This window comes from Chiloscyllium punctatum, chromosome 12 (genome assembly GCF_047496795.1).
Source record: "Chiloscyllium punctatum isolate Juve2018m chromosome 12, sChiPun1.3, whole genome shotgun sequence".
In the NCBI taxonomy this organism is placed as follows: domain Eukaryota; kingdom Metazoa; phylum Chordata; class Chondrichthyes; order Orectolobiformes; family Hemiscylliidae; genus Chiloscyllium; species Chiloscyllium punctatum.
In genome coordinates, this window is record NC_092750.1 from 74,052,344 (window position 1) to 74,080,158 (window position 27,815).

Sequence of the window (27,815 nt, forward strand, 5' to 3'; positions counted from 1 at the left end):
AGCCTCATAAACATTGACACAACTCCTCTCTCTCTCGTATACACACACAAACACAGGTAGCAACCCTCTCTTTCTTTTACACACAGACATACACACACATATACAAACGTCTCTCTTACACACACACACACACCCCTCTGTCATTCATACACACACACAGATATACACTCTCTCACTCACACACACAGATACATACTGTCTCTCTCATTTACATACACACAGATATACTCTCACTCATACACACGCAGATATATACTCTCTCTCTCTCACTTACACACACACACACACACACACAGACATTCTCTCACTCTCACACAGAAACACACACACATAGATATACACTCTCTCTGTCTCACTCATACACAGTCTCTCACACACAGATATACACACTCTCTCTCTCACACACACACAGATATACACACACACGTACACACTCTCACACACAGATATACACACTCTCTCACACACATACACCCATACATACAGAGATATATGCTCTCACACACACATACACACAGATGTACACTCTGTCTCTCACACACATACATACACAAACACACACATTCATATACACATACAGATATACTGTCTCTCTCACACATGCAGATATACTGTCTCTCTCTCACACACGCAGATATACTGTCTCTCTCTCACACACAGATATACAGTCTCTCTCTCACACACAGATATACCGTCTCTCTCTCACACACACACACAGATATACCGTCTCTCTCTCACACACACACACAGATATACCGTCTCTCTCTCTCACACACACAGATATACAGTCTGTCTCACACACAGGTTGTGCAGCAGCTCTCATGTGCTGTACCTTGGTGGAGAGCAGTCTTGTCAGGTAGATCTCCGGTAAAACCTTCTTGCGGTGACTGTGCTTGTGAGATTTCTTTGTTTCGATAAGTTCGTCATTTGGAAGGACCTGGTATGGGAGAAAGGAAAAGTTCCGATGGATCAGGAGCTGAGTGCAACTCAACACTGCCGTGGTTCATATCACAGTTTCCTCTATAGCCTGTACTACCATCATGCCCCATTCAAATCAGACACCATTACAGATCCCATGTCAATTCTTCACTCTGAACTCAACTGCGGTCTAACTATAAATCCCCACCAAATGAGAGGTGGAGATTGAGATTGTCAAGTATTCACAACATTCAATTTCCCAAGTGAGGCCCAGTCCATTCTCCATATCAACAGCAAATAGCGATCAGGCTAGCTAGTAAGGGCCAGTGTTGCTCCTGTCTGAGAGCTCCACTTTTGGCTGCTGGTCACCCAGAGATCGTACACAGAATGAGAGTTTGCTGCAGTGGCACGTGAATGATTCTGAGCTACTCAGAGTGACAGTAAGTAAGGCACTCACCAAGTGGAAGTATTTTTCAGTGTCCAAGTCCTTCACTGTAAGAGAAAAACTGATCATTTAAAGTGTCCATTTGAATACATAAATATTTATAATATAAATAAAATCCAGAAGAGTCAATATTGGCCCATCTTTGCCATAGAATATGGATGGAACAGGATATTGATCCCAGATTTTGCATCAGCTTTAATTGGCAGAAAGTAGGGGAGACAGTGGTGCAGTGACAGTGACCCAGGTCCTAATGCTTTGGGGGACATGGGTTCAAGACCATGAGTTGGGAATTTTAATGCAATCAATAAATCGAGAATTGAAATCCCGTCCTCACTGAGGTAACCACAAAACTGTCTTTGATTGTTGTGAAAGCCTGTCTGGTTCCTTCCCCTACCCACAGAGCCACAGCAATGTGGGTGACTCTGAAAAGCCCTTGCATGCCACTCAGTCCATGGGTCATTAGAGGTGAAGACCAAATACCAGCCTTGCCAGTGACCATCAAAGAGCCTTACCACTTTCTTGCCTCAAAGCAGGAAGTCTCACTGTTTAACGTGGCCCTTAGGAACAGAACAGGAAGCCATTTGGCCCCTTGAACTTATTCTGTCATTTCATTCGATCAAGGCTTTATTCAGAGGTATTGGTTCAATACCCACTAAGCTAAAACTAAAGCTCATGGATTTGAGGGGAAATGATCGACTTGGTCAGAAGATTGGAAAAGACAAGAGAGTGAGGATAATAGCGTGTAACCAGATTGGAAGTAAGTCACTAGTTGTGTCCCACAACTATCTGTGTCGGTGCCTCCACTATTCACTGTACTTGTTCATGACTTAGATAACATAATAAAGAGACCTCGAAACAAATTTGGTGAGTGGGCAAAACTGTGGCAGTTGGATTTAAACACAGGAAAGTGTGAGGTCACTAAGTCTGGACCAAACAAACATCAGTCTCAGTATCCATGAAATGATGTAAAAAGTGGATGCCAAAGAGGTTTAAGGGCTCATCGTTCACAAAGCATTAAAATGATACGAAGGATAATTTATGAAATGTTAGCTTTTCTACCCAGGACACCCCGGAACAATCAGAGAGCTGCATTTACCACCCCTAGCTATTCATACATGAGTAATTCATACCCCTTTACTTACCCTCTGGAATTCATACCCCTGGGCTTTTCACAGATTCTGTATTTACTCTTTGACGATTCACAGAACTGTAATTACCCCCTAAGTAACTGATATGCCTGCTTTTACTCCCTGGGCCACTTATACCCCTATTTCCCCCCCCCCCCCCCCGGGCTGTTCACAGTTCCTGTTTTACCCCCAGACTTCACAGAGCTGTATCTGTCTCCTTGAAGTATTCCCTGTGTTTTCCCTTCTCTACATCGATGAGACCCACCTCGTCCGAGTGTACCATCCCACTTGTCCTTTAAGCTCATGGCCAGGGAGGCTCCATCAGGGACCTGAAGACAGAGGTGAAAGGTCACTACCACAGTGTCACATAACAGCCGAGTGTACCCGTTCCTGGAGTTATGGTAATACGCAGAGTGAGATCTGACTCAATTTTACTTTGTTTTGTTAATGTGGTGGTTAATCACTGAGACACGTTCACATGAGCCATAAAGTCTTACAGAGCGGAAACAGACCCTTCAGTCCATCCTGTCCTAGCTGACCAAGTTTCCCAAACTAAACTAGCCTAATTTGCCTGTGTTTGAATCATACCCCTCGAAACCTTTCTTATTTCTGTACTTACCTAAATGTCTTTTTAATGTTATAACTGTACCTGCATCTACCACGTCCTCTGGCAGTTCATTCCACACATGAACCACCCTCTGTGTGAAAAAGTTGCCCCTTAGGTCCCTTTTAAATCTTTCTTCTCTCAACTTGAAAAAAATACTCACCAACCCTAAGGGAAAGATCTTTGCTATGCCCCTTCACGCCCTTCAAGCCTGCTATGTCCTTCAGTAAGATCATGTCTCATCTGATTTTAATATCAACTCCACAATCCTTCACAACCCTGATAATATTTCACCCCCTTGGTAATTAAGAACTGACCTTAAAAATATTTAAATATTCTGTGTCCACCCGCCTTTTGAGGAAGGGAATTCCAAAAACTCTCAATCCACAAAAAATAAAAATTTCCAATCTGTAGGAGGAGGGGGAGGGGGCGATGGGATTTGGTGCGAGTTAGGAGATAAGACAGCTCAGGTTTTGCAAGTTGCCAACAGATTGTTGTTATGGTGAGCTCCGGAGGAATCAGAGAGTTTGAGGCCTTCAGGAGCAGGTCAGCAGAGATCGGAGGAGTCAGGTGGTGTTCCTGAGGTGGAGCTCAACAGTTTGCTGACAGTCAGCATTAATGGTAGGGAGTTTGGAGTCAAACTGAGGGACGTAGAGAGCCTGGCTCAGTCTGAGTCAGGGCAGGACTCACTGCAGCAGGGTCTGAAGGGAAGGGTGTCAATCACCACAACATTTAACAATATGAAGTTGCAGCTCATCCTTGCATAGCCTTGAACATTGTTCACTGCATCCCACGATGTTTATCTTCACACACACTTACTTCACGTTTAGTCATTTACTGACTCTGGGACTGCTTAAGATCTATGAGGAAAACAAAATGTTTAATATATTTAGCCGTGTCAGAGAGACGGACAAAGGTCTCAGACAGTCTCTGAGGGAGACAGACAGACTGGAAGGGTTTGTATGTGAGGTGTCAGTCAGTGTCAGGGATGGTTAGCTGGAGTCAGCAACTTTGAGTGGTAGTAGCCTTCAAGGGAAAGCAACAGGCTGAGGACACATACGCTATCCAAAGATTAGCAAATTTGGAGGATAAGCCATGCTAAATTACCCATAGTGTCCAGGGATGTGCAGGTTAGGTGAATTAGCCATAGGATTTGCAGGATTACAGGGAGAAGGGAGCAGGATAGGTCTGGGTGGGGTGCTGTTTGGAGGGCTGGTGCAGACTCAATAGACTGAATGGCCTGCTTCCACACATAGGATTCTGTGATTCTATCCCAGTGAAGGCTGATGCTGGGAGATGTTGGGTTAGCCTCTGCAGTAGGGCTCCCTGTGCTGGCAAGTGAATTGGTTTGGGATGAATTTGACCCAGCTGCTCCTTACCTTGCAATGGGCCAGGGTGTTGAGCTTCTTTCGGCCATCCTCCATCACCGAAGTATTGTCCAGGTCCCTCAGGATCCTGCTGTCGCTACTTGATGCAAACCACTCTACCAGGAAGAAAGGGAGCTGTGTCACAATGAACTGTAGACGAGATTCAAATACAGCATTACCGCACTCTTACCAGATCCTGTGCTTTACACTGGGCACTGGGCCCGGTCTCTGTGGTTCACACTGGGCCCGGTGTCTGTGCTTCACATCGGGCACTGGGACCGGACTCTGGAATTCACACTAGGCAGTGGGTCCGGTCTCTGTGCTTAACACTGGGCACTGGGACTGGTCTCTGTGCTTAACACTGGGCACTGGGCCTGGTCTCTGTGCTTCACACTGGGCACTGGACCTGGTCTCTCTGATTCACACTGGGCACTGGGCCCATTTCTGTGCTTCAAACCAGGCACTGGGCCCGGTCTCTGTGCTTCACACTGGGCACTGGGTCCGGTCTCTGTGCTTCACACTGGGCACTGGGCCTGGTCTCTGTGCTTCACACCCGACACTGGACCCTATCTCTGTGCTTCACACCGGGCACTGGACCCTGTCTCTGTGCTTCAAACCAGGCACTGGGCCTGGTCTCTGTGCTTCACACCAGGCACTGGGCCCCGTCTCTGTGCTTCACAATGGGGGCTGGGCCCCGTCTCTGTGCTTCACAATGGGGGCTGGGCCTGGTCTCTGCGCTTCACACTGGGCACTGGACCCCCTCTCTGTGCTTCACACCAGGCACTGGGCCTGGTGTCTGTGCTTCACACCGGGCACTGGACCCCGTCTCTGTGCTTCACACCAGGCACTGGGCCCCGTCTCTGTGCTTCACAATGGGGGCTGGGCCCCGTCTCTGTGCTTCACAATGGAGGCTGGGCCTGGTCTCTGTGCTTCACACTGGGCACTGGGTCTGGTCTCTGTGCCTCACACTGGGTACCATCTCTGTGCTTCACTCTGGGCACTGGGCCTGGTCTCTGTGCTTCACACTGGGCACTGGGCCCATCTCTGTGCTTCACACTGGGCACTGGGCCCGGTCTCTGTGCTTCACACTGGGCACTGGGCCCCGTCTCTGTGCTTCACACTGGGCCCGGTCTGTGTGCTTCACACTGGGCACCATCTCTGCTTCACACTGGGCTCCATCTCTATGCTTTAAAGTGGGCACTGGGCCCCGTCTCTGTGCTTCACACTGGGCATTGGGCCCGGTCTCTGTGCTTCACACTGGGCACTGGGCCCCGTCTCTGTGCTTCACACTGGGCACGGTCTCTGTGCTTCACACTGGGCCCCGGGCCCCGTCTCTGTGCTTCACACTGGGCACTGGGCCTGGTCTCTGTGCTTCACACTGGGCACTGGACACCATCTCTGTGCTTCACACTGGGCACTGGGCCTGGTCTCTGTGCTTCACAATGGGGGCTGGGCACCGTCTCTGTGCTTCACACCAGGCACTGAGCCTGGTCTCTGTGCTTCTCAATGGGGGCTGGGCCCCGTCTCTGTGCTTCACACTGCAGACTGGGCCCAGTCTCTGTGCTTCACACTGGGCACTGGGCCTGGTCTCTGTGCTTCACACTGGGCACTGGGCCTGGTCTCTGTGCTTCACACTGGGCACTGGGCCTGGTCTCTGTGCTTCACACTGGGCACTGGGCCCCGTCTCTGTGCTTCACACTGCAGACTGGGCCCAGTCTCTGTGCTTCACACTGCAGACTGGGCCCAGTCTCTGTGCTTCACACTGGGCACTGGGTCCATTGGCATTTCACACACACAGACCAAATCTGCTCACTGTGATCACTTACCCAGATCCACATCTTCTACTCTGGGCCACTGAGAGAAAGGTACATTTTTGTAAAATCCTTCCAGAATCTTCTCCTTGACTTGGCTGATGGAGTCACTGTCCATGACACGAACTGTGGTGGAGTCCATTCCACAGCCTTGGAATGAGACGTTGAGGTTCTGTGGGAGTGGAGGGACAGAGAGTCACCGTACAGTCCATAATGTAGCCCCTGTGGCAGACCACTCAAAGGAGGGGCCTGGCTTTAAATTTTAATTTTTGTAAACTCTGTCCCAAACTACAGATGCTGAGGATCAGAAACAAAAACAGGACATTGCTGGAGAAACTCAGCAGGTATGGCAGCATCTGTTGAGGGAGTTTACATTTTGGATCCCAGTGACCTTTCTTCTGTAAATAATTGTTTCTTCATTTAACTCCTGAAAAGTTTGACCCTCTTTATTAAGATGATGCTCTCTCTGCATAATATATTGTGCTTCCTAGAACTATGAAAGAAGCACATTTTTAAACAGAAAGACTGAAGTTTCGAGTGTATTTTTTTCAAATCTGACTGTAGCCCTACGAATCTACATGTAACCCTACCATGATAACATAGCTCCCAAATCATATTGGGAAAAATGGAACATTGTGACATTAACCATGTTGCTTCTCTCTCGGATTCAGTGAAAGCTCACATTATGCAGTCAGCATTTTCAACTGTCTACCTGGGTCATTGTGTGTCCTGGCAGTATTTACAGACTATTTTGTCGTGAATTTGTTCCTTCCTATCAAAAAGCAATTGTGCTTCAAGAATAAAGGATGGCATTGAGTAGTGACTGAGGAGGGTAGCACGGTAGCACAGTGGCCAGCACCCCTGACTCACAGGGTAAGAGACCTGGTTTCGACTCCAGCCTCAGGATGTCTGTGATCAAGTCTGTCTTCGACTATCTGTACATTCTCCCTGTGTCTGTGTGGGCTTTCTCCCACGGTGCAAAGATGTGCAGGTTCGGGTGGATTGGCTATGCTCAATTGCACAAAGTGTCCAAGGATGTTTAAGTTAAAGGTATTGGCCGTGGGAAATGGCGGGGGAATGTTTTATGGAGGGCTAGTGTAGTCTCAATGGCCTCTTTCCGTACTGTGGGAATTCTATGATTCCAGGTGTTCGTGCATTCACCACAGCTGAAGAGAGGTTCACAGAACTCTCAGTGCCAAAAAACCGCTTGGATTTTCCTATCAGCCTCACTCATTCCCCCACCACAGAAAAGCTGGAACTCTCTCCTAGCCACAAAAGGATGGAGCTGACACTTTCATCGTCATTCGTGCCTTTTTGAAAATTATCAATTGTCAGCCTGCGCTGCTCTTCCAACTCCTCAAAGTCATCTGCCCTTTTCTCTTTTTTCCCACTCTTTCTCTCTCAGGCACTATTTTCGGCTTATTTCTTAATCTACTTTGACACTCTGTTCATTGAAAATAATTGGGCTTTTACTCAAAGACACCTGTTGCCACCATGTTGTATTGTAATTCCCAGAATTCAATGCAACCTCACCAAGGGATGGAGTGTATCTGGAGTCCATTATTGTCAGATCTCACTGTGTTCCAGAAAGATACAGTTTTGCCTCAGTGTGCTAACTGTAAATCAGTAAGTACACAGTACTCTGGAAATACTTGTATACTTACCAAGGTCAATGTAGCCCTGTTATCCTATTAGAAGAAGAATTTACTGTGCCAAACGTAAAAATATTGCAACAATCTGATTTCCTTAATGCCTTGAAAACATTAACCAACTCTGTGGGGTCCCACAGGGGCCCTTGCTGTGTGTGTTTTACACAAAAGATTTAGAGGAGGATTGATCAAAGAATTTGCAAAAATTGATGGGGTGGTAAATAGTGAGAAAGATAGCCTTAGATTACAGGAGGATGTAGATGGGCTGATCAGTGACAAATAGAATACAGTCCAGACAAACATGAGGTGATGCACTTGGGCTGGACAGACAAGGCAAGGGAATACATGGAACATTAGGACCACGGGAAGCACCGAGGATCAGAGAGACCTTGGTGTACATATACACCAGTCCTTTACAGTATGAGGAAGGGTGAATAAAGTAGTTAAGAAAGCAGATGGGATACTTGCTTTGAGGCATAGAGTTCAAGAGCAAGGAGATAATGCTGGAACAGTATAAAATGTTGGTTTGGCCACAGCTACAGTATTCACATTATAGGAGGGATGTGATAGCGCTGGAGATTTACCGGGATGTTGTCTAACCTGGAGAGTTTCAGTAATGGAGAGAGGTTTGCCACAGTGGGGTCCTTTTCCTTAGAGCAGAGAAGATTGAGAGGGGACATGATTGAGATGTATAAATGCATGAGGGACAGAGATGGAGTAGATGGGAATAAACTATTCCCCTTGATGAACAGTGACCAGGGGCATACATTTAAAGATAAGGGGGAGGAGGTTTACAGGAGTTGTGAGGAAAAAACGTTTTCAGTCTGAGGGGAGTGAAAGTCTGAAGCTCACTGACTGTAAGGATGGTAGAGCAGAAAACCTCAACAACATTGAAGATATATTTAGGAGTGCACTTGTGATGCCATGGCATACAAGGCTATGGGTGAAGTGCTGGAGAATGGGATTGGACTGTTGGGTAGCTGTTTTTGATCAGTGTGGATGCTATGGACCGAAGAACCTTTTTCTGTACTGTAGATCTCTATGACTCAAACTCATCCCTTAATCTGCTAAATTCCAGTAAATGCAGCCTCCTCAAAATCCCTGCCTTGTTAGCTTTGGGGAATGAGGTGTAATTCTGGTAAATTTGCACTGGACTCTCCCTTTGAAGTCAATCCTTCCTTCTGACAGTGTGTCACAGTGGCTTACAATGCCTTGAGGTGCGATCTATCCTGGGCATGGTGTACAACTCAACTATCACACCCACTCCCTTGTACCCTAGTCTCTGGGTAGAAAGGCAAGTATTTCATTGGCCATTTTTGATCATTTTTGAACCAGTTTGTGACATGTTAATGACCAAATGTATGGACTGTCAGATTTCTCTGCTTCTCCAACTGCTGTGCCCGTTCCGCCATTCCCAAGGACGGAGGTGTATCCTATCCTGGGCCCACTGGTGGTGTGGTTTCCATATGCCGTGTTTAAGGATCTGATTCTGGGACAGGAGAACGGGATCTGCTGCAGCTTCTGGGGACACTTTAGAATCGGTACGCAGCACATTCAACTCCCAGTCGGAGCCCATGTTTTCAACTCGTCCCCTCGGGGCTTGGCCAGGGGTCGGGAGGAGAGGTGGGAGTGGGAACAGTGGTGTCCCTAAGTGGGGACAGGCCATTCAATCCCGCATCTCCAAAGGCTCACTGGGAGTTGGGTGTTAGTCTGGGGGTGCGGGTGTGGGGTGGTGTCTTTCTGGGAGGGGTTGTGTTAGTCTGGGGGTGGTGGTGTTGGGTGGGTGTGGGGTGGTGTCATGTTAGGGCCATCCCCTCTTCTGTGGCTCTGCTGAGCACAAGAGATACTGGCTTCTGATTGGCCAGCATGTGTTGCTAGGCAGGTGCATCCTTCTCCGTACCTCTGGTACTGATTCCAGGGCAGGGGTCACCAGTGGCCTCAATGATGGTTCATGGAGGTGGGGTGCTGGGAAGGTGCTCCTCCCAAGTGGAGGCAATCTGGGTCAATCTCCAGCAAGAGGGTGACCCTAAGCGCCCTCACCCCCACCCCCCAAAACTTAATGACTTTTCATTCAGTGACTATGCACAGCAGGAGGCCCTTCAGTCATCGTAAAAAGGCTATCAGTTGGCACTGTTGCCCCTCAGTCCTCATCCTTTCTCCTCAGCCCTGCCATTATAACTGCTTCAATTATTAACCCAAATGGCTTTGAAAACTTTCTGGTGAACCTGCCTCCATCAATCTTCAGGCAATGGCTGTATTCCATGACCAGAGAAATGGGGGAGTTCCAGAGTTATCCAACCAAGGCCAGGCAGTTTCTATGTTCACAAACTCATCAAATCTCTGTACACATGATTTGGAGATGCTGGTGTTGGTGTGGGGTGTACAAAGTTAAAAAATCACACAACACCAGGTTATAGTCCAACAGGTTTAATTGGAAGCACACTAGCTTTGGGAGTGACACTCCTTCATCATCCTTCATGACTATCACTTGATGAAGGAGCGATGCTCCCAAAGCTAGTGCTTCCAATTAAACCTGTTGGACGATAACCTGGTGTGGTGTGATTTTTAACTCTGTACACATTGCATTCCATGTCTCTGTTTGCACTTCTAATGAGGCCATTCTTAAAGGAACTACTCTGTAAACATGTCACACTGCATTTAGTTTCCTGTCAATAGGGACACATCAATCCCTAGTCTGAGATGGCACTATAGTCCCAGCCTTTCACCAAGGTCTCCAAAACCTAGCCCAAATCCCCCAGAAACACCGTTAGATTGAGCTGTGAACAATGTTCCATTCAGTTTATTGTCATGTTCCCCTTACCTCTACTCCCCTCCCTTCCATCCCTCTCCTCTCCATTATGGTCCCCTCTCCTCTATTCCTCTCGAATCCATTATGTTCCCCTCCCCCCACTCCATTTCCCTCCCATCTGTTCCCCTCCACTCCATCCCCCTCCCCTCCCCTCTGTTCCACCCCCACTCCATTCCCCGTCCCTCCATTCACCTCCACTCCATTCCCCTCCCCTCCATTCACCTCCACTCCATTCCCCTTCCCTATGTTCCCCCCACTCAATTCCCCTCCCCTCTATTCCACCCTCCATTCCCCTCCCCTCCGTTCCACCCCCACTCCATTCCCCTCCCCTCCGTTCCACCCCCACTCCATTCCCCTCCCCTCTGTTCCACCCCCACTCCATTCCCCTCCCCTCCCCTCCCCTCTGTTCCACCCCCACTCCATTCCCCTCCCCTCCCCTCTGTTCCACCCCCACTCCATTCCCCTCCCCTCTGTTCCACCCCCACTCCATTCCCCTCCCCTCTGTTCCACCCCCACTCCATTCCCCTCCCCTCTGTTCCACCCCCACTCCATTCCCTTCCCATCTTAGATTACTTATCGAGTGGAAACAGGCCCTTCAGCCCAGCAAGTCCACACCGACCCGCCGAAGCACAACCCACCCAGACCCATTCCCCTACATTTACCCCTTCACCTAACAATATGGGCAATTTAGCATGGCCAATTCACCTAACCTGCACATTTTTGGACTGTGGGAGGAAACCCACGCAGACACGGGGAGAACGTGCAAACTCCACACATTCACTCACCTGAGGTGGGAATTGAGCCCGGGTCTATGGTGCTGTAGAACATAGAACATAGAACATAGAACAATACAGCACAGAACAGGCCCTTCGGCCCACGATGTTGTGCCGAACTTCTATCCTAGATTAAGCACCCATCCATGTACCTATCCAAATGCCGCTTAAAGGTCGCCAATGAATCTGACTCTACCACTCCCACGGGCAGCGCATTCCATGCCCCCACCACTCTCTGGGTGAAGAACCCACCCCTGACATCTCCCCTATACCTTCCACCCTTCACCTTAAATTTATGTCCCCTTGTAACACTCTGTTGTACCCGGGGAAAAAGTTTCTGACTGTCTACTCTATCTATTCCTCTGATCATCTTATAAACCTCTATCAAGTCACCCCTCATCCTTCGCCGTTCCAACGAGAAAAGGCCGAGAACTCTCAACCTATCCTCGTATGACCTACTCTCCATTCCAGGCAACATCCTGGTAAATCTTCTCTGCACCCTCTCCAAAGCTTCCACATCTTTCCTAAAGTGAGGCGACCAGAACTGCACACAGTACTCCAAATGTGGCCTAACCAAAGTCCTGTACAGCTGCAACATCACCTCACGACTCTTGAATTCAATCCCTCTGCTAATGAACGATAATACTCCATAGGCCTTCTTACAAACTCTATCCACCTGAGTGGCAACCTTCAAAGATCTATGTACATAGACCCCAAGATCCCTCTGTTCCTCCACCTGACCAAGAACCCTACCATTAACCCTGTATTCCGCATTCTTATTTGTTCTTCCAAAATGGACAACCTCACACTTGACAGGGTTGAACTCCATCTGCCACTCCTCAGCCCAGCTCTGCATCATATCTAAGTCCCTCTGCAGCCGACAACAGCCCTCCTCACTGTCCACAACTCCACCTATCTTTGTATCATCTGCAAATTTACTGACCCACTCTTCGACTCCCTCATCTAAGTCATTAATAAAAATTACAAACAGCAGAGGGCCCAGAACTGATCCCTGCGGAACTCCACTTGTAACTGGACTCCATGCTGAATATTTACCATCTACCACCACTCTCTGACTTCGACCGGTTAGCAGTGCTAACCACTGTGCCACCGTGCCGTCCCCTCTGTTGCCTTCCACTCCATTCCATTCCCCTCCCCTCTGTTCCCTCCACTCCATTCCCCTTCTCTCTGCTCCCCCCCATTCTGTTCCCCTCTCACTCCGTTCCCCTCCCCTCTGCTCCCCTCCCCTCTGTCCCCCCCGACTCCATTCCCCTCAGTTCCCTTCCACTCCATTCCCCTTCCCCCGTTCCCTTCCACTCCATTCCCCTCCCCTCTGTCCCCCCCGACTCCATTCCCCTCTGTCCCCCCCGACTCCATTCCCCTCCCCTCTGTCCCCCCCGACTCCATTCCCCTCTGTCCCCCCCGACTCCATTCCCCTCCCCTCTGTCCCCCCCGACTCCATTCCCCTCTGTCCCCCCCGACTCCATTCCCCTCCCCTCTGTCCCCCCCGACTCCATTCCCCTCTGTCCCCCCCGACTCCATTCCCCTCCCCTCTGTCCCCCCCGACTCCATTCCCCTCTGTCCCCCCCGACTCCATTCCCCTCCCCTCTGTCCCCCCCGACTCCATTCCCCTCTGTCCCCCCCGACTCCATTCCCCTCCCCTCTGTCCCCCCCGACTCCATTCCCCTCTGTCCCCCCCGACTCCATTCCCCTTCCCTCTGTCCCCCCCGACTCCATTCCCCTGTGTTCCCTTCCACTCCATTCCCCTTCCCCCGTTCCCCTCCCCTCTGCTCCCCTCCCCTCTGTCCCCCCCGACTCCATTCCCCTCTGTCCCCCCCGACTCCATTCCCCTTCCCTCTGTCCCCCCCGACTCCATTCCCCTGTGTTCCCTTCCACTCCATTCCCCTTCCCTGTGTTCCCCTCCACTCCATTCCCCTCCCCTCTGTCCCCCCCGACTCCATTCCCCTCCCCTCTGTCCCCCCCGACTCCATTCCCCTGTGTTCCCTTCCACTCCATTCCCCTTCCCCCGTTCCCCTCCCCTCTGCTCCCCTCCCCTCTGTCCCCCCCGACTCCATTCCCCTCTGTCCCCCCCGACTCCATTCCCCTCCCCTCTGTCCCCCCCGACTCCATTCCCCTGTGTTCCCTTCCACTCCATTCCCCTTCCCCCGTTCCCCTCCCCTCTGCTCCCCTCCCCTCTGTCCCCCCCGACTCCATTCCCCTCTGTCCCCCCCGACTCCATTCCCCTCCCCTCTGTCCCCCCCGACTCCATTCCCCTCTGTCCCCCCCGACTCCATTCCCCTCCCCTCTGTCCCCCCCGACTCCATTCCCCTCTGTCCCCCCCGACTCCATTCCCCTCCCCTCTGTCCCCCCCGACTCCATTCCCCTGTGTTCCCTTCCACTCCATTCCCCTTCCCCCGTTCCCCTCCCCTCTGCTCCCCTCCCCTCTGTCCCCCCCGACTCCATTCCCCCCAACTCCGTTCTGCCTGTTCCATACCATTGGTCTTGCTTCAATATTTTCTCTGAGGAGCCACTCTTCATTCAGGGTGTACCGAGCTTTTCCTGTGATGGCGTCCACGGAACCTTTATTAATTTGCTGCTTCATGGCACACAGTAATAAGAAGAAAGGCTCTCCAACAGTGTCCTGTGATACAGCACATACAGACAGTGAAAGGCAGGGTTCAGGTCAGAGTGACTGTGACATCCATTTTGGGGATAGCATCGCTGGACACAGTATTGCTGCACGGGCAGCAGCATCACTGAACACCAGCATCACTGGACACTGTGTCACAGGTACAGTGTCACCCAGCACTGTAGTGCCAGCGGTTACACGGTTACTAGTTACAATCCTACAGAGCACAGCATTACTGGGTGCAGTGTCACTGGTACCACATCACTGGGTGAAGTGGCACTGGGTACAATGTCTTCAGTTCATATCAGTGGTCACAGTGCCATTGGGCACAGCCTTAATGGTTAGTGCCAGTTGCTACAGTGCCAATGGCTCCACATGGTGCTCTCTTATCCCTGGGTATGGACAGTCCCGGGGCAGTGTGTGGAATGCTCGAGGGGCCCTATGTCTCTCAGTGGGGCAGAGTCTCCGGGGAAGCTTGTTAACAGCGGTCAGTCCGTACCTTGAGGAAGCTGTACATACAGATGGACATCCAGTTGGTCAGCATCTTCTCCACCACCGACTCCGTTCGCCGCAGCATCAGCTTGGGGTTCTTGGAGGCTGAGGCATCGATGAGGTCCACCAGCAGCTCCTTCATGATGCTGGTGTAGTATTCCAGCTTCCCGTGCAGCGCGATGGTCAGTAAAGAGGCCAGATTACACCTGGAGGGTAGGGGGAACAAATAACACCGGTCTTATCCCTAAATCACAGAATGTTGTGGCACAGGAAGAGGTCAAGTTCATACCCTAGTGCCAATCTACTGTCCTTGCCCCCTATCCCTGCACACCATTTCTACCCAAGTAACCATCCAATGTTCAAAGTTTGTGAGAAGATTTGTAGCTTGGGTGCTCATTGTGGTTCTGTTCACAACATAAATTCCCAGCTCGGCGAACAGAACCACAACAACCATCCAATGACCCTCTTGAATAACTGAATTGAGCCTACCTTGAAAGAGTGTATTTCACAACTTAACCATTCACTACATGGAAAACATTTTTCTCACTTCTCCCCCCTTTGCTTTGTTTGCATATCATTTTGAATCCATTCCCTGTGTTTCTTGTTCCTTTCACAGACAGGAACAGTTTCTCTTTCTCCCCTTTATCTGGCCCACTCACGGATTTTGAAAACCTCCATCAAATCTCCTCTCTGCCTCCTTCTGTCCAGGGAGCACTGTCCCAACTTTTTCAACCTATCCTCACAGCCGACGTTTCCGATAACCCGTAAAATTCTAACAAGATTGGTCAGGGTATAAACAGGAAAGATGTTCCCAATGACTGGGGAGTCCAGCACCAGGGATCGCAGTTTAAGAATATGAGGTGGGTCATTTTGATTTGATTTGATACATTTTGATTTATGGACGTAGGTTTGCTCGCTGAGCTGGAAGGTTCATTTCCAGACGTTTCGTCACCCTACTGGACAACATCTTCAGTGGGCCTGAGGCAAAGCACTGCTGAAAATTCCTGCTTTCTATTTATATGTTTGGGTTTCTTTGGGTTGGTGATGTCATTTCCTGTGGTGAAGTCACTTCCTGTTCCTTTTATCAGGGGGTGGTAGATGGGGTCTAACTCGATGTGTTTGTTGATAGAGTTCCGGTTGGAATGCCATGCTTCTGGGAATTCTCGTGCGTGACTTTGTTGGGATTGTCCTAGGATGGATGTGTTGTCCCAGTCGAAGTGGTGTCCTTCCTCATCCGTATCTAAGGATACTAGTGAGAGAGGGTCATGTCGTTTTGTGGCTAGTTGGTGTTCATGTATCCTGGTGGCTAGTTTTCTGCCTGTTTGTCCAATGTAGTGTTTGTTACAGTTCTTGCACGGTATTTTGTAAATGACATTAGTTTTGCTCGTTGTCCGTATAGGGTCTTGCAAGTTCATTAGCTGCTGTTTTAGTGTGTTGGTGGGTTTGTGGGCTACCATGATGCCAAGGGGTAGTTTTGATTTATTTTTGTCATGTGTACCTAGGTACAGTGAAAGGTTTTGTTTTGCTTACAGTACAGGCAGATCATACCATACAAAGTGTATTAAGATGAGAACTGAGCAAGGAATACAATGTTACAGCAGCCGAGAGGGTGCACAAAGAATGAAGTCAACATTAAATTGGAGAGCTGAAAAATGTGTTGCTGGAAAAGCGCAGTAGGTCAGGCAGCATCCAAGGAACAGGAGAATCGATGTTTCGGACATAAGCCCTTCTTCAGGAAGGGCTTATGCCCGAAACGTCGATTCTCCTGCTCCTTGGATGCTGCCTGACCTGCTGCGCTTTTCCAGCAACACATTTTTCAGCTCTGATCTCCAGCATCTGCAGTCCTCACTTTCTCCTATAAATTGGAGAGGTCCATTCAGATGTCTAATAAGAGTGGAGGAGAAGCAGTTCTTCAATCTGTCGGCCCACGCGGTTGGAGTATTTGTATCTTCTGCCTGACGGAAGAGATTCTAAACAAGGTGGGAGGGATCTTTGATGACGTTGGCTGTCTTTCTGAGGCAGGGAGAAGTGTCAATGGAGGTCGAAGTAAAGAATTCAGACTGAGCTGAGGAGAAATGTCGTCACCCAGAGAGTGGTGAGCCTATGGAATTCTACGTTGCAGAGAGCGATTGAGGTTAAACAAAAAGGAGTTGTGTATAGTTCACAGGCCAAAAGGATCAAAAGAGAGAAAGGAGGAACAGGGTAATCCAATTGAATGGTGAAGCAGCCTCCATGGGTCTACTCTGGCTCCGAGTCTCTCTCTCTCTCTCTCTCTCTCTCCAATGCATTAACATCTTTCCTATAACGTGGCACCCACAGCTGTACACCATACTCTGGCTGAGGTCAAACAAGGCTCTGGTACAAGTTGTCATCACCTTCCTGCTCTTCTACTCTAAGGTAAAGTTGCTGGAGAGAGATAACTCGGGCGAAGGGGGCTGGGTGGGGAGGACAGCCGTCCATTGTAACCTCAGTTGGTTTAAGGAATTGAGCCCACGCTGTTGGTCTCACTTTGCATTACAAAACAACCGTCCAGTCAACTGAGCTAACCAAAATAAGAGAGGTGTATATGGGCGGTGTGGTGGGTCATTACAGAGAAACCGCACGGGGATGGAGGGGGACTACACAGACAGAACACAGGGCTGGGGGAGTAACAGACAGGGCATTGGGATGGGGTGTAACAGAGACAGGGCATTGGGGTGGGTGGGTAACAGAAACACAACACAGAAATGGAGTGGGGGAGTAACAGACAGACTCAAAGAGAGTCTGCCCCTGTCCTCCAGTCCAACAGCAGTGGACGACTCCTAGCACCCAGTGAAGGGAGGGAGAGTAAAAACTGTCGCTATCACGGGGCAGTGAGTGCTGGATGAGGCTGGTCAGAGAGAAGCAGCCTCCAGGTATACCTACCTGTCCCGGACAGCAAAATCCTTCTGCTGTTCAAGGGCATGGACAAAGCTGATCAGGAAGTGTTTGTTGTTGAGGAGAAACGAGAACAGGCTGATCCCCTCCTCCATGTTCTGACGACAGTTTTCCGGAACCTACAGGGGAGGGCAAAGAGACAACTTCCAATCACACCAGAGACAGCAGCAGAATGTGGTCAATCTGAGTAAATAGCCCTCCCTCACCCTGGTTAAGGGTCAGTATGAGTAAATAGCCCTCTCACTCTCCCCTGCCCTGGTCGAGGGTCAATCGGAGTTAAATAGTCCCTTTACTTATCCCACCCCAGTGCAAGTGAAAAAACCCACACACACCTCCCAGCCTTGATATAGAGTCTCTCAGAGTCTGGATACCCCCCCTCACTCCCCAGTACAGGGTCACTAACTGTAGATACCCCCCCTCACTCCCCATGCAGGGTCACTGTGAGTGTAGATAACGCCTCACGCTGAGTATGGATACCTCCCCCACACTCCCCCTGGTACAAAGTCATGCAGTTCCCACTGTCCCAGCTGGAGTTCCGGGAGCCCCCTCCCCAGTGTTGCTGCACCTTTATGTGTACACAGAGGTACGCTGAAACTACAAGCAGTGTACGTGGTCTGCTCTGTTTGTCCCAGAGGCCTGGTCGCCGCGCTGGCCTGCCTCAAACTGATTTCGGAAATTCATCTTTTAAGTATTGCGAACTCATCTGTCCTGCCCCTCTCAAAAGGGGTGGACTCCTGAGCTGGATCTGTGGCGGGGGGGGGGTCTGACCATGTGATTAGACAACACTTACAAGTCACCTCATACACCATGTCACCTGTATCATTAGATCCAGTGTCCCGTTAAAAAAAAAATCATAGTCATATTAACACCAGGGGATTTAACGGAACAAAACCACTTTCACTTGCTACAAAGGTCACCCCCAGATGTGTGCCACTGGATCCAGTGTCACACCAGAGGCAGCTTCACTGGACTCAGCATCATGCTGATATCAGGCAGTGAGTCAGCACTCGGGTCTCACCTTCCAATCAGGCTGCAGCAGGGGGTGGGTCTCTGGAGGGCTCCGGGAAATGGCAGCTATGCGGGACTGAGTGGTCAACTGGTGGAAACGCTCTGGGCTCTGGCTTTCACTGTCAATGGAGCACTGGAAGAAAAGATGGCACAATGGCAGGGTGATTGTCAGACAGACACACACAGGAAAGGTCTGGTCATTTTGAATAAATCCCCATCGGTCTGGTATAGACTGAGCTTGCTGGGCAGTCAATCATCGCTTCTGTCTGGGTTGACCCTCCCTCTTCAATGGATGCAGATATTTCCCAGGCAATTATATTCCCTTCTCCTTCCAAATCACATGCCAGCAGGATAAAAACATTTCCTGTGACTTAATTAAAGCCCATCCCATTCAAACCGATTTTGATCTTGGCAAAATCTGTCCGATCCCAGGCAAATTCAATCTCAAGTCAAAATCAGTCTGGTCCCAGGCAAAATAAATCCTACCCCAGTCAAATTCTTAACCATCTGAGTCAAAATTAGTCCAATCCCAGTCAAAATCAGTCCCATCCCAGTCAAAATCAATCCCATCCCACTCCATAGCAATCCCATCCCAGTCAAAACCAGTCCCATCCCATCAAAGTCAAGACAATCTAAGGAAGAGATGAGGGTGAGGAAAGATGAAGTGTGAAAGGGAGGAAGTGGTGACTGATTGGAGAAAGAGGTGGGGTGTGGAGGTGTGGGAGTGAAAGGAGGAAAGAGAAAAGAAAGACAAGAGGGGGGTACGGAGAAAAATGAGATCAGTCGAGGAATCAGTGGAAGGGAAGGAAGAAAGAGGAAAGAAGGGAGGAAGGAGGAAATGAAGAAGAGAAAAGTGGGGGAGAAGACATGATTGAGGTATGGTTTGTGGGTGGATGGAGAGACTGAGAGAATGTGCTGAAAGATAGGAGAGAATGAGTGAGAGAGACAAACAAAGAGGGGGCCCATCATGAGGCACTGACTGTGAAACTGAGACAGACTGGGAGGTGACGGGACTTTACCTTCGGGAAGAAAGTACGGATGACAAAGTATCTGTACTCAAGGAACGGGATTCCCTGACTGCGGTTTAACTCCTTCGTCAGATCCGTCATATCAGTCTGTAACTCGGCAAAACCTGAAGCACCAGAGAAAGCCCAAAAGTTAGGACGAGGCTAATAGCAAATCCCAAGAAGCAAGATTTGCATTTATATAGCAACTGTCACCACCACAGGAGGACGTAAATCACTTTCCAGCCACTGAAGTACATTCGAAGTGGGAAATGCAGCAAAGGAGTTGTTCACTGTCCCATGACAGTGAATGCATTGACAACCAGGTAATCAGTTTTTGTGATTGCGACCAATGGCCTATACCTGGGAAAGATCTCCTTGGCTCCATCTCAAAATAAATCCATGGAATCTTTTCTAACTCCCTAAGAGGGTCAGGGGGAGCATCGGTTAACATCTGACTAAGTAGCTCTCCCTCAGTCCTGCACTGGAGAGCCTGCTTGAATTCAAGGTTAAAGCCTCTATAACTGAAATTGAACGCATAACCCCCTCAAAACCTTCAGAAATTATTTGAATGAACATGTTTAGTCTCATGAGATTCATGCCTATGGGAACAGTACAGGAAAATGGGACTAATGTAGATAGCACAGACTCAATTGGCTAAAGGGTCTCCTCTGTGCTGTATGATTCTATGATTCTCTCCATGAGAGAAGAGAGTCTATCATTGGCTAAATTGCCTATCGTGACCAGGAATGTGTAGATTAGGTGGATTAACCATGGGAAATGCAGAGGTGCAGAGGTACGGTAAAGTGGATGGGTCTGGGTAAGATGCTGTTTGGAGGGTCAGTGTGGACTCAATGAACCGAATGGCCTGTTTTCACACTGTAGGGACTCTATGGTTCTATGACTCAAGTTCTAAAATATAGATGAGAGAGACTTAGTTTGGATTCAGATGGGATAGTGAGGGGGTTGGGTTTAGGTTAGTTCACAGGTCGGCACAACATCGAGGGCCAAAGGGCCTGTTCTGCGCTGTATTGTTCTATGTTTTATAAATTGTTGTACACTGGAAACTTTGCTCCTATATAATGTAGATGTAAATAAATCTGAATCATGGCTTAGTCACATGCTTCCCGTTTTTCGAGCTGTGTTGTACAATATTTCTTTCTGAAGCAGTGAAGGAGAGGATTTAAGACTGAGTAAGACAGAGATGTTTCTAAATTCGGGAAATTCTCCTGTCAACATCCATCTGTCTGGCTGGGCTGCAGACTGTTAGAAGCTACACGTGCGAAAGCCTGCAAACAGAAATCATCCAACTCTCCTTCTCTCTTTTCCTTTCCATGTGGAAAAATGCAGAATAATCAATAACGCCTAAAAGAGACAATATGAACAAGTCCTAGGTCTAACTGATCGCTTATCCAACTGAAGAATGACCATCACTCTACAGAGAACAATATGTCCTCAGTGAGAAAAATTAAATAAGACTACGCGAGACAATTTAACCCTCCTTTGAAATTTGGACTTGAGATATTTTTTGTTCACTGTGTCTGAATTCTTTTCCCACCTGTAATATCTGTGTGAATGGTTTGCCTTTTGTCTGCCTTTATTCTGATCTGAGTGTGCATGTATTTGGGCTTTGCAAGGGTATAGTTTTTTTTACATGGTGGTAGATTAGAAATCCTTTCCTCTTTCTGCTTTTTTGTTAGAGTGAAGTATTCACTGTTAATGGTGAGAGTTGCTTTTGCTCTGATTAGCAGTCAAGCAGGTAAAACTGGTCATTCTGAATAAGGGTCACTGGTTCCAAAACGCTAACTCTGATTTCTTTCTACAAGTGCTACCAGATCTGCTGAGTTTCTCCAACACTTTCTGTTTTGTGGTAAATTAGTCATTTTCGGTGCCCTAACTGGGGAACAATGAGGCAGCATTATCACCGCACTGTTCCCAGTGAACGGTATGTGTGTTTATTTTGTTTCAGCTCCCATCGTCGAAGGTGGACTGGGCTAACTTGTCAAAACTGAAAAAGGCAGATCGAGTTTTCTCACTGAGTCAACGGGAAAGCCTGCATTGCTCCATTTCTCCCTGGAGAGCATGCAAAGTTCAGGGTCGGGGGTGGGGGGGGAAGGAAGCTCACGACTCCCATACCTTTTCGGATCTCCTCTCTGATCTGTGCCTCCATCTCCTCCATCTGGAGCAGGGTCTTCTGCCGATATCGCTCTGCACGTCTGCTCTTTGTACAAAAAACAACCAGAGCTGGAAAATACAAGGACACATGGAAATATGGGATGCTGGGATAAACTGCTGGACATCAGGATAAACATAGGCATCAGGATAGACTGATGACATCGGGATAGACTACCAGACATTGGGATGAACTACCAGACATCAGAATGAATTGATGGACATCAGGATAACTGCAGGGCATTGGGATAAACTGCTGGATATCAGATGAATTGCCAAATATTGGGATAAGCTGACAGACATTGGGATAAATTGATGGGACATCAGGATAAACTGCCAGACACCAGATGAGCTGTCAGATTTTGGGATAAACTGTAGGATATCAGGATAAACAGCTGGATATTGAGATAAACTGCCGGACATCAGGATAACTGCTGGAAATTGGGATCAAGTGCCGTACTTTGAAATAAACTGCTAGATATCGGGAAGTAATACCAGGCATTGGGCTGAAATTAGGAGATTCCTCAACCACACAGGAAGGCTCTGACAGGAGGGAGTGAGCTTTGGGGAATCCATCAACTCAGCAGGAACCAGCACACAAATAGCATGAGGTCATTCAGCCCATCAGCCATCATGGAGAGGAACGGGTAGTGCTCTGGAACCTGCTTTGACATTCATTTTAGGCTCATTGGGTACCAATACCCTATTCCCCTCCACCAAGTTACTTGTGTCCATTGTGTATGGGGATTGAACCTTGCTTCAGCCTACATGGTGAAGCAGATTTCATGACAGAGCTGATTAGATTACTTACAGTGTGGAAACAGGCCCTTCGGCCCAACAAGTCCACACCTACCCTCCGAAGATCAACCCACCCAGACCCATTCCCCTACCTTTACCCCTTTATCTAACACCACGGGCAATTTAGCATGGCCAATTCACCTGACCTGCACATTTTTGGACTGTGGGAGGAAACCAGAGCACCCGGAGGAAACCCACACAGACACGGGGAGAATGTGCAAACTCCACACAGACAGTCGCCTGAGGTGGGAATTGAACCTGGGTCTCTGGCGCTGTGAGGCAGCAGTGCTAACCACTGTGCCACCGTGCCGCCTCCCTGTTAGTTTTGCGTTAATTCCCCTGTCACGTGAATCAGAAGCTCCCCAAGTATAGTTCCCATCGAGTCTGCTTTGCTGCTGAGAAATGCTGCCTTTTCCAAAATGTGGGGTAAATTCTTACCAATAGCACAGGCCAGCAGCAACACGACACACACCACAATGGACATGATGATGGAAAAGTCGCTCTCACTCAATTGTACCATTGCAATGGTCTCATTGTATTTCCCTACGTGTACCTGCAACACAAGGTACATGTATTAGTCCAGAAAATCAGCACATCAAACCTGTGTACACCAGGATTTACCAACCCAAAGTACACCAGTATATACCAGGATTTATTAAACCAGAATGACCATTAAGATGGAGAGCGATGTCGGTGATTCTGAGACTAAAGGTCTTAGTACTAAAAAAGGAAGCTATGATGTTATGTTATGATGGGCTGGCTATGATAAATTGGTCAGTGGATAGACAATGGCCAAACATCTCAAGAGTGCAAGGAGGAACTCAACAATTGTACCTTCCTGTCCAACATAAACAAATTAGGAAAGGTGGATGACCACAAGACAATGACCACAAGATTTAATTAGGGATGGTATTAGATCCAAGGAAGGAACACACACATTGGCCAATGAAAAAAGCAGCAGACCTGAGGACTGGGAGCAATTTAGATTTCAGTAAAGAAAGACAAAGGGTTTAAATAAAGTATGAGTATAAACTTACACAGAGCATACAAATTGATCATAAATGTTTCTATGGGTCTGTGAAGAGAAAAAGATTTGTCGCCTACAGTTGGAAACAGGGAAAATTATAATGGGGAACAAAGAGATGACAGACCAACTAAATGCATGGGTTGGTGATGTCATTTCCCGTGTTGATGTCATTCCCTATGGTGATGTCATTTCCTGTTCTTTTTCTCAGCGGGGTGGTAAATCGGGTCCAAGTCAGTGTGCTTGTTGATAGAGTTCTGGTTCTTACCCAAAGAAACCCAAACATATAAACAGAAAGCTGGAATCGTCAGCAGTGCTTCGTCCGGAGGCCCACTGAAGATGTTACCTAGTATGGTGACGAAACGTCTGAAAACGAACCTTCCAGCTCAACGAGCAAACCTACATCCAGAAACTCAACCTAAGCTACAAATCTTCTCAAAACTCGCTAAATAGTGGATACATTGGTGGTCATCTTCCAAGAGTCTATAGGCTCTGAAACAGTCCCTATGAATTGGAGGGTTGTTAAATAGCCCCTCTGCTTAAAAAGGCAAGCCGAGATAAACCCAGGAATTACAGAACAGTTAGACTGACATCAGTATGATGTCATATTGACTGGGAGGCAAATACTTGAGCCTATTATAAATTGTTTAATACTCTGAAAGCAATGACAGGGTCAGACAGACTTATGAAAAGGAAATCAACGCACGACCAATCTAGTGGAATTCTTTGAGGATGTAACTAGTAGATTTGATTAAGGGGACCCAATAGATGTGGTCCACTTGGACTTTCAGAAGGCTTTTGACAGAATTCCACGAGATGAATGTGTAAAATTAAGGCACATAGGATTGAGAGTCATGTACTGATATGGATAGAAAACTGGTTAGCAGACAGGAAATAAAAAGTAGGAATAGCAGGCACTCACTAGTGGATCACCACAGGGGTCGATGCTAGGATCCCAGCTATTCATAGTACATAGTAATGATTTAAATCCAGGAACTAAGTGCAATATCTCCAAATGTGCAGATGACACAAAGTTGGGTGGGAGGGTGAGCTGTGAGGAGGATGCAGAAATGTTGCAGTGTGATTTGGCCAGGCTGCCTGAGGGCATACATGCACAACAGATTAAACATAATGTGGATAAATGGGAGGTTATCCACTCTGAGAGCAAAAACAGGAAGGCAGATTATTATCAGGGAGGTGATAGATTGGGAAAGGGAAAGGTGCAACAAGACGAGGGTGTCCTTGTACACTAGTCGCTATCGGTGAGCATGCAGGTGTGGCAGGCAGTGAAGAAGGCAAACGCTTCGTTGGTCTTTGTAGTGAGAGGATTTGCGTACAGGAGCAGGGATGTCTTGCTGTAATTATACAGGGCATTAGTGAGACCACACCTGGAGTATTGTGTGCAGTGTTGTTTAAGGGAGGGAGTGAGTGAAATGAAGGTTTACCTGACTGATTTCTGGGACAGATATATGAAGAGATACTGGATAGGTTAGGATTATATTTACTGGAGTTCAGAGACTGAGGTGGGATCTCATAGAAATCTATAAAATCCTAACAAGGTAAACACAGAAAGGACGATCCTGATGACTGGGATGTCCAGACCAGGGGCAACAGTTTAAAGATCCAGTAACCATTCCACTCACCGACACTGGTAACTGCCTCTCGTCGGATTCCAAAGAGACATTCACTGAACAATGAATCTTTCCCTTCACAACATAGATATCACAGGGGAAGGAGCCAATCATCACTTTGTACTCTTCAGGGGCCAGGTTCAAGTTGTCTTGTATTTTCTGAAAGACAGAGAGAGGGCGAGAGAGATGATGCAGTGAGAATATAGACTGAAATGTAGAGAGAGAGGGAGAAAAGGGGATGAAGAGAGAGAGAGGGGGAAAGAGAAATGGAAGGAGAGAGATGGAGAGGTGGGAGAGAGAGAGAGAGAGAGAGAGAGAGAGAGAGAGAGAGAGAGAGAGAGAGGAAGAGGGAGGGAGAAGCAGAGTGAGAGAGAGAGAGAGAGAATACAGAATATAGACCATGAGAAAGATAGAACATCGTGATCGAGTGACAAGGGAGAGAAAGAGTGACTGAGAGGGATCAGGAGCAGGAACCTAGGCTGACAATCCCCCTCTCTCTCTAATCCAGGGATCAGGAGCAGGAACCCTGACTGGCAATCCCCCCACCCCCTCTCTAACCCAGGGATCAGGAGAGGATCCCTGACTGACAATCCCCCTCTCTCTCTAACCCAGGGATCAGGAGAGGATCCCTGACTGACAATCCCCCTCTCTCTCTAACCCAGGGATCAGGAGAGGATCCCTGACTGACAATCCCCCTCTCTCTCTAACCCAGGGATCAGGAGAGGATCCCTGACTGACATTCCCCTCTCTCTCTAATCCAGAGATCAGTGGACAGGGATCAGGAGCAGAAACCCTGACTGACAATCCCCCCACCCCCTCTCCAACCCTGAGATCAGGAGCAGGAACCCTGACTGACAATCCCCCCTCTCTTTCTCTAACCCAGGGATCACTGGACAGTGATTAAGAGCAGGAATCCTGGCTGATTTCCCTTTTATCTTTCTATAGTGGTCCCTGTAATCTTGGACTGTGAGTTATGAATATTCCCTGAATTGAGAATTGTCTGTGATTGAGGGGCAGATGTTCCTAAAGAGGAATAAAGGTGAAACTAGATGTCCTTACCTCAATCACCAGGGTGAGTGGCTCTCCCTTATGGTGTTTAATCAGTTTCTCTTTACGATAGAAATGGGGGTCATTGTAATAGTGCAGTGTAAAGGCTGCACTGGCATGAGCCAAACTTGCTGCTTTTTTATAGCGGATCCCATTAACCTCAAAGTGAACATTCACTGTGGAAACTGGATATGGAGGTGACGGGCAGGTTAAGATGGAGTCACTCTCGATGATACAGACCTAGAGAAACACACTGTACAGGTCAGTGACACTCCCACCCATCTCATATTCTCTCATCGAACACTGTCCCTGTCCCACCCCACTCCTCCACAAGTCATCCATACATTCCCCTTGCCTTGTGCATTGATACCCCTGTGAGTATCATCCTCTCTCTCCATTAGTATCAAACCCCTCTCCATCAGTAACCCCCCATGAGTATCCCCTCTCTCACTGTCAGTATCATCCTCTCTCTCCATCAATATCCCCTTCTCTCTCTCTTGTCAGTATCTCCCCCTCTCTCTCCGTCAGTATCCATCTCTCTGTGTCTGTATCTCCCCCTCTCTCCGTCAGTATCCACCTCTCTGTGTCTGTATCTCCCCCTCTCTCCATCAGTATCCACCTCTCTGTGTCTGTATCTCTCCCTCTCTCCATCAGTATCCACCTCCTCTGTGTCAGTATCTCTCCCTCTCTCCATCAGTATCCACCTCCTCTGTGGCAGTATCTCCCCTTCTCTCCATCAGTATCCACCTCTCTGTGTCTGTATCTCCCCCTCTCTCCATCAGTATCCACCTCCTCTGTGGCAGTACCTCCCTCTATCTCTCTGTCAGTACCCAACATCTCTCCATCAGTATCCAACCCCTCTCAGTCAGTATCCTCCCTCTCTCTCTGTCCGTATCTCACCCCCCCCCCCCCCCCCGTATCTTCCCCTCTCTCTTTGTTCGTATTCCCCCCCTTTCTCTGTCAGTATCGCTCCCCCCCACTCTCTGTCAGTATCTCTCTCTCTCTGTCAGTATCCAACCCTTCTCCAACAGTACCCAACCCCTCTCAGTCAGTATCTCCTCCCTCTCTCTGTCAGTATTTCCCCCCAATCTCTCACAGTCAGTTTTCCCCTCCTCTCTGTCAGTATCTCTCTCTCTGTCAGTATCCAACCCTTCTCCAACAGTATTCTCCCATCTCTCCATCAGTACCCAACCCCTCTCAGTCAGTATCTCCTCCCTCTCTCTGTCAGTATTTCCCCCCGATCTCTCACAGTCAGTTTTCCCCTCCTCTCTGTCAGTATCCCCTCCTTTCTCTCCATCAGTTTTTCCCTCTTCTCTATCAGTGACCCCTATGTCTCCATGATTGCCCCCCCCCGTCCCTGTCTAGATACTTTCTATTCAGCCTGTTAAGGGATGTTACATCACCTATGTGGGGCCAGGTGGGACTTGAATCCATGCCTCCTGGCTCAGAGGTAGGGTCACTACCACCACACCATAAGGGGCCCCTCCCTCTCCCTGTCGCTCACACTCCCTCCATTAATAAATACCCGATCGAATGTAAATGAAACCCTCTCATTCAGCCACATGTCCCAGTATAAAGCACTGAAGGACAA

General features: G+C 48.5%; 1 protein-coding gene across 3 annotated transcripts in view; it reads right to left on the reverse strand.

Annotated features, from left to right (window-relative positions):
- plxnd1 (plexin D1) overlaps positions 1-27,815 on the reverse strand; it is a 190,021-nt gene that overhangs the window by 25,513 nt on the left and 136,693 nt on the right. For all 3 annotated transcript variants that reach the window (XM_072582788.1, XM_072582787.1, XM_072582786.1), the window contains 14 exons: positions 26,237-26,464; positions 25,190-25,336; positions 22,961-23,075; positions 21,689-21,796; positions 19,568-19,680; positions 18,559-18,681; positions 17,529-17,659; positions 14,632-14,830; positions 13,998-14,144; positions 6,288-6,444; positions 4,474-4,577; positions 2,756-2,819; positions 1,376-1,410; positions 833-937 (listed from right to left, as the gene is read on the reverse strand). In XM_072582788.1, the coding sequence (XP_072438889.1) occupies positions 833-937; positions 1,376-1,410; positions 2,756-2,819; positions 4,474-4,577; positions 6,288-6,444; positions 13,998-14,144; positions 14,632-14,830; positions 17,529-17,659; positions 18,559-18,681; positions 19,568-19,680; positions 21,689-21,796; positions 22,961-23,075; positions 25,190-25,336; positions 26,237-26,464 (1,776 nt within the window). The remainder of the gene's footprint in view (positions 1-832; positions 938-1,375; positions 1,411-2,755; positions 2,820-4,473; positions 4,578-6,287; positions 6,445-13,997; positions 14,145-14,631; positions 14,831-17,528; positions 17,660-18,558; positions 18,682-19,567; positions 19,681-21,688; positions 21,797-22,960; positions 23,076-25,189; positions 25,337-26,236; positions 26,465-27,815) is intronic.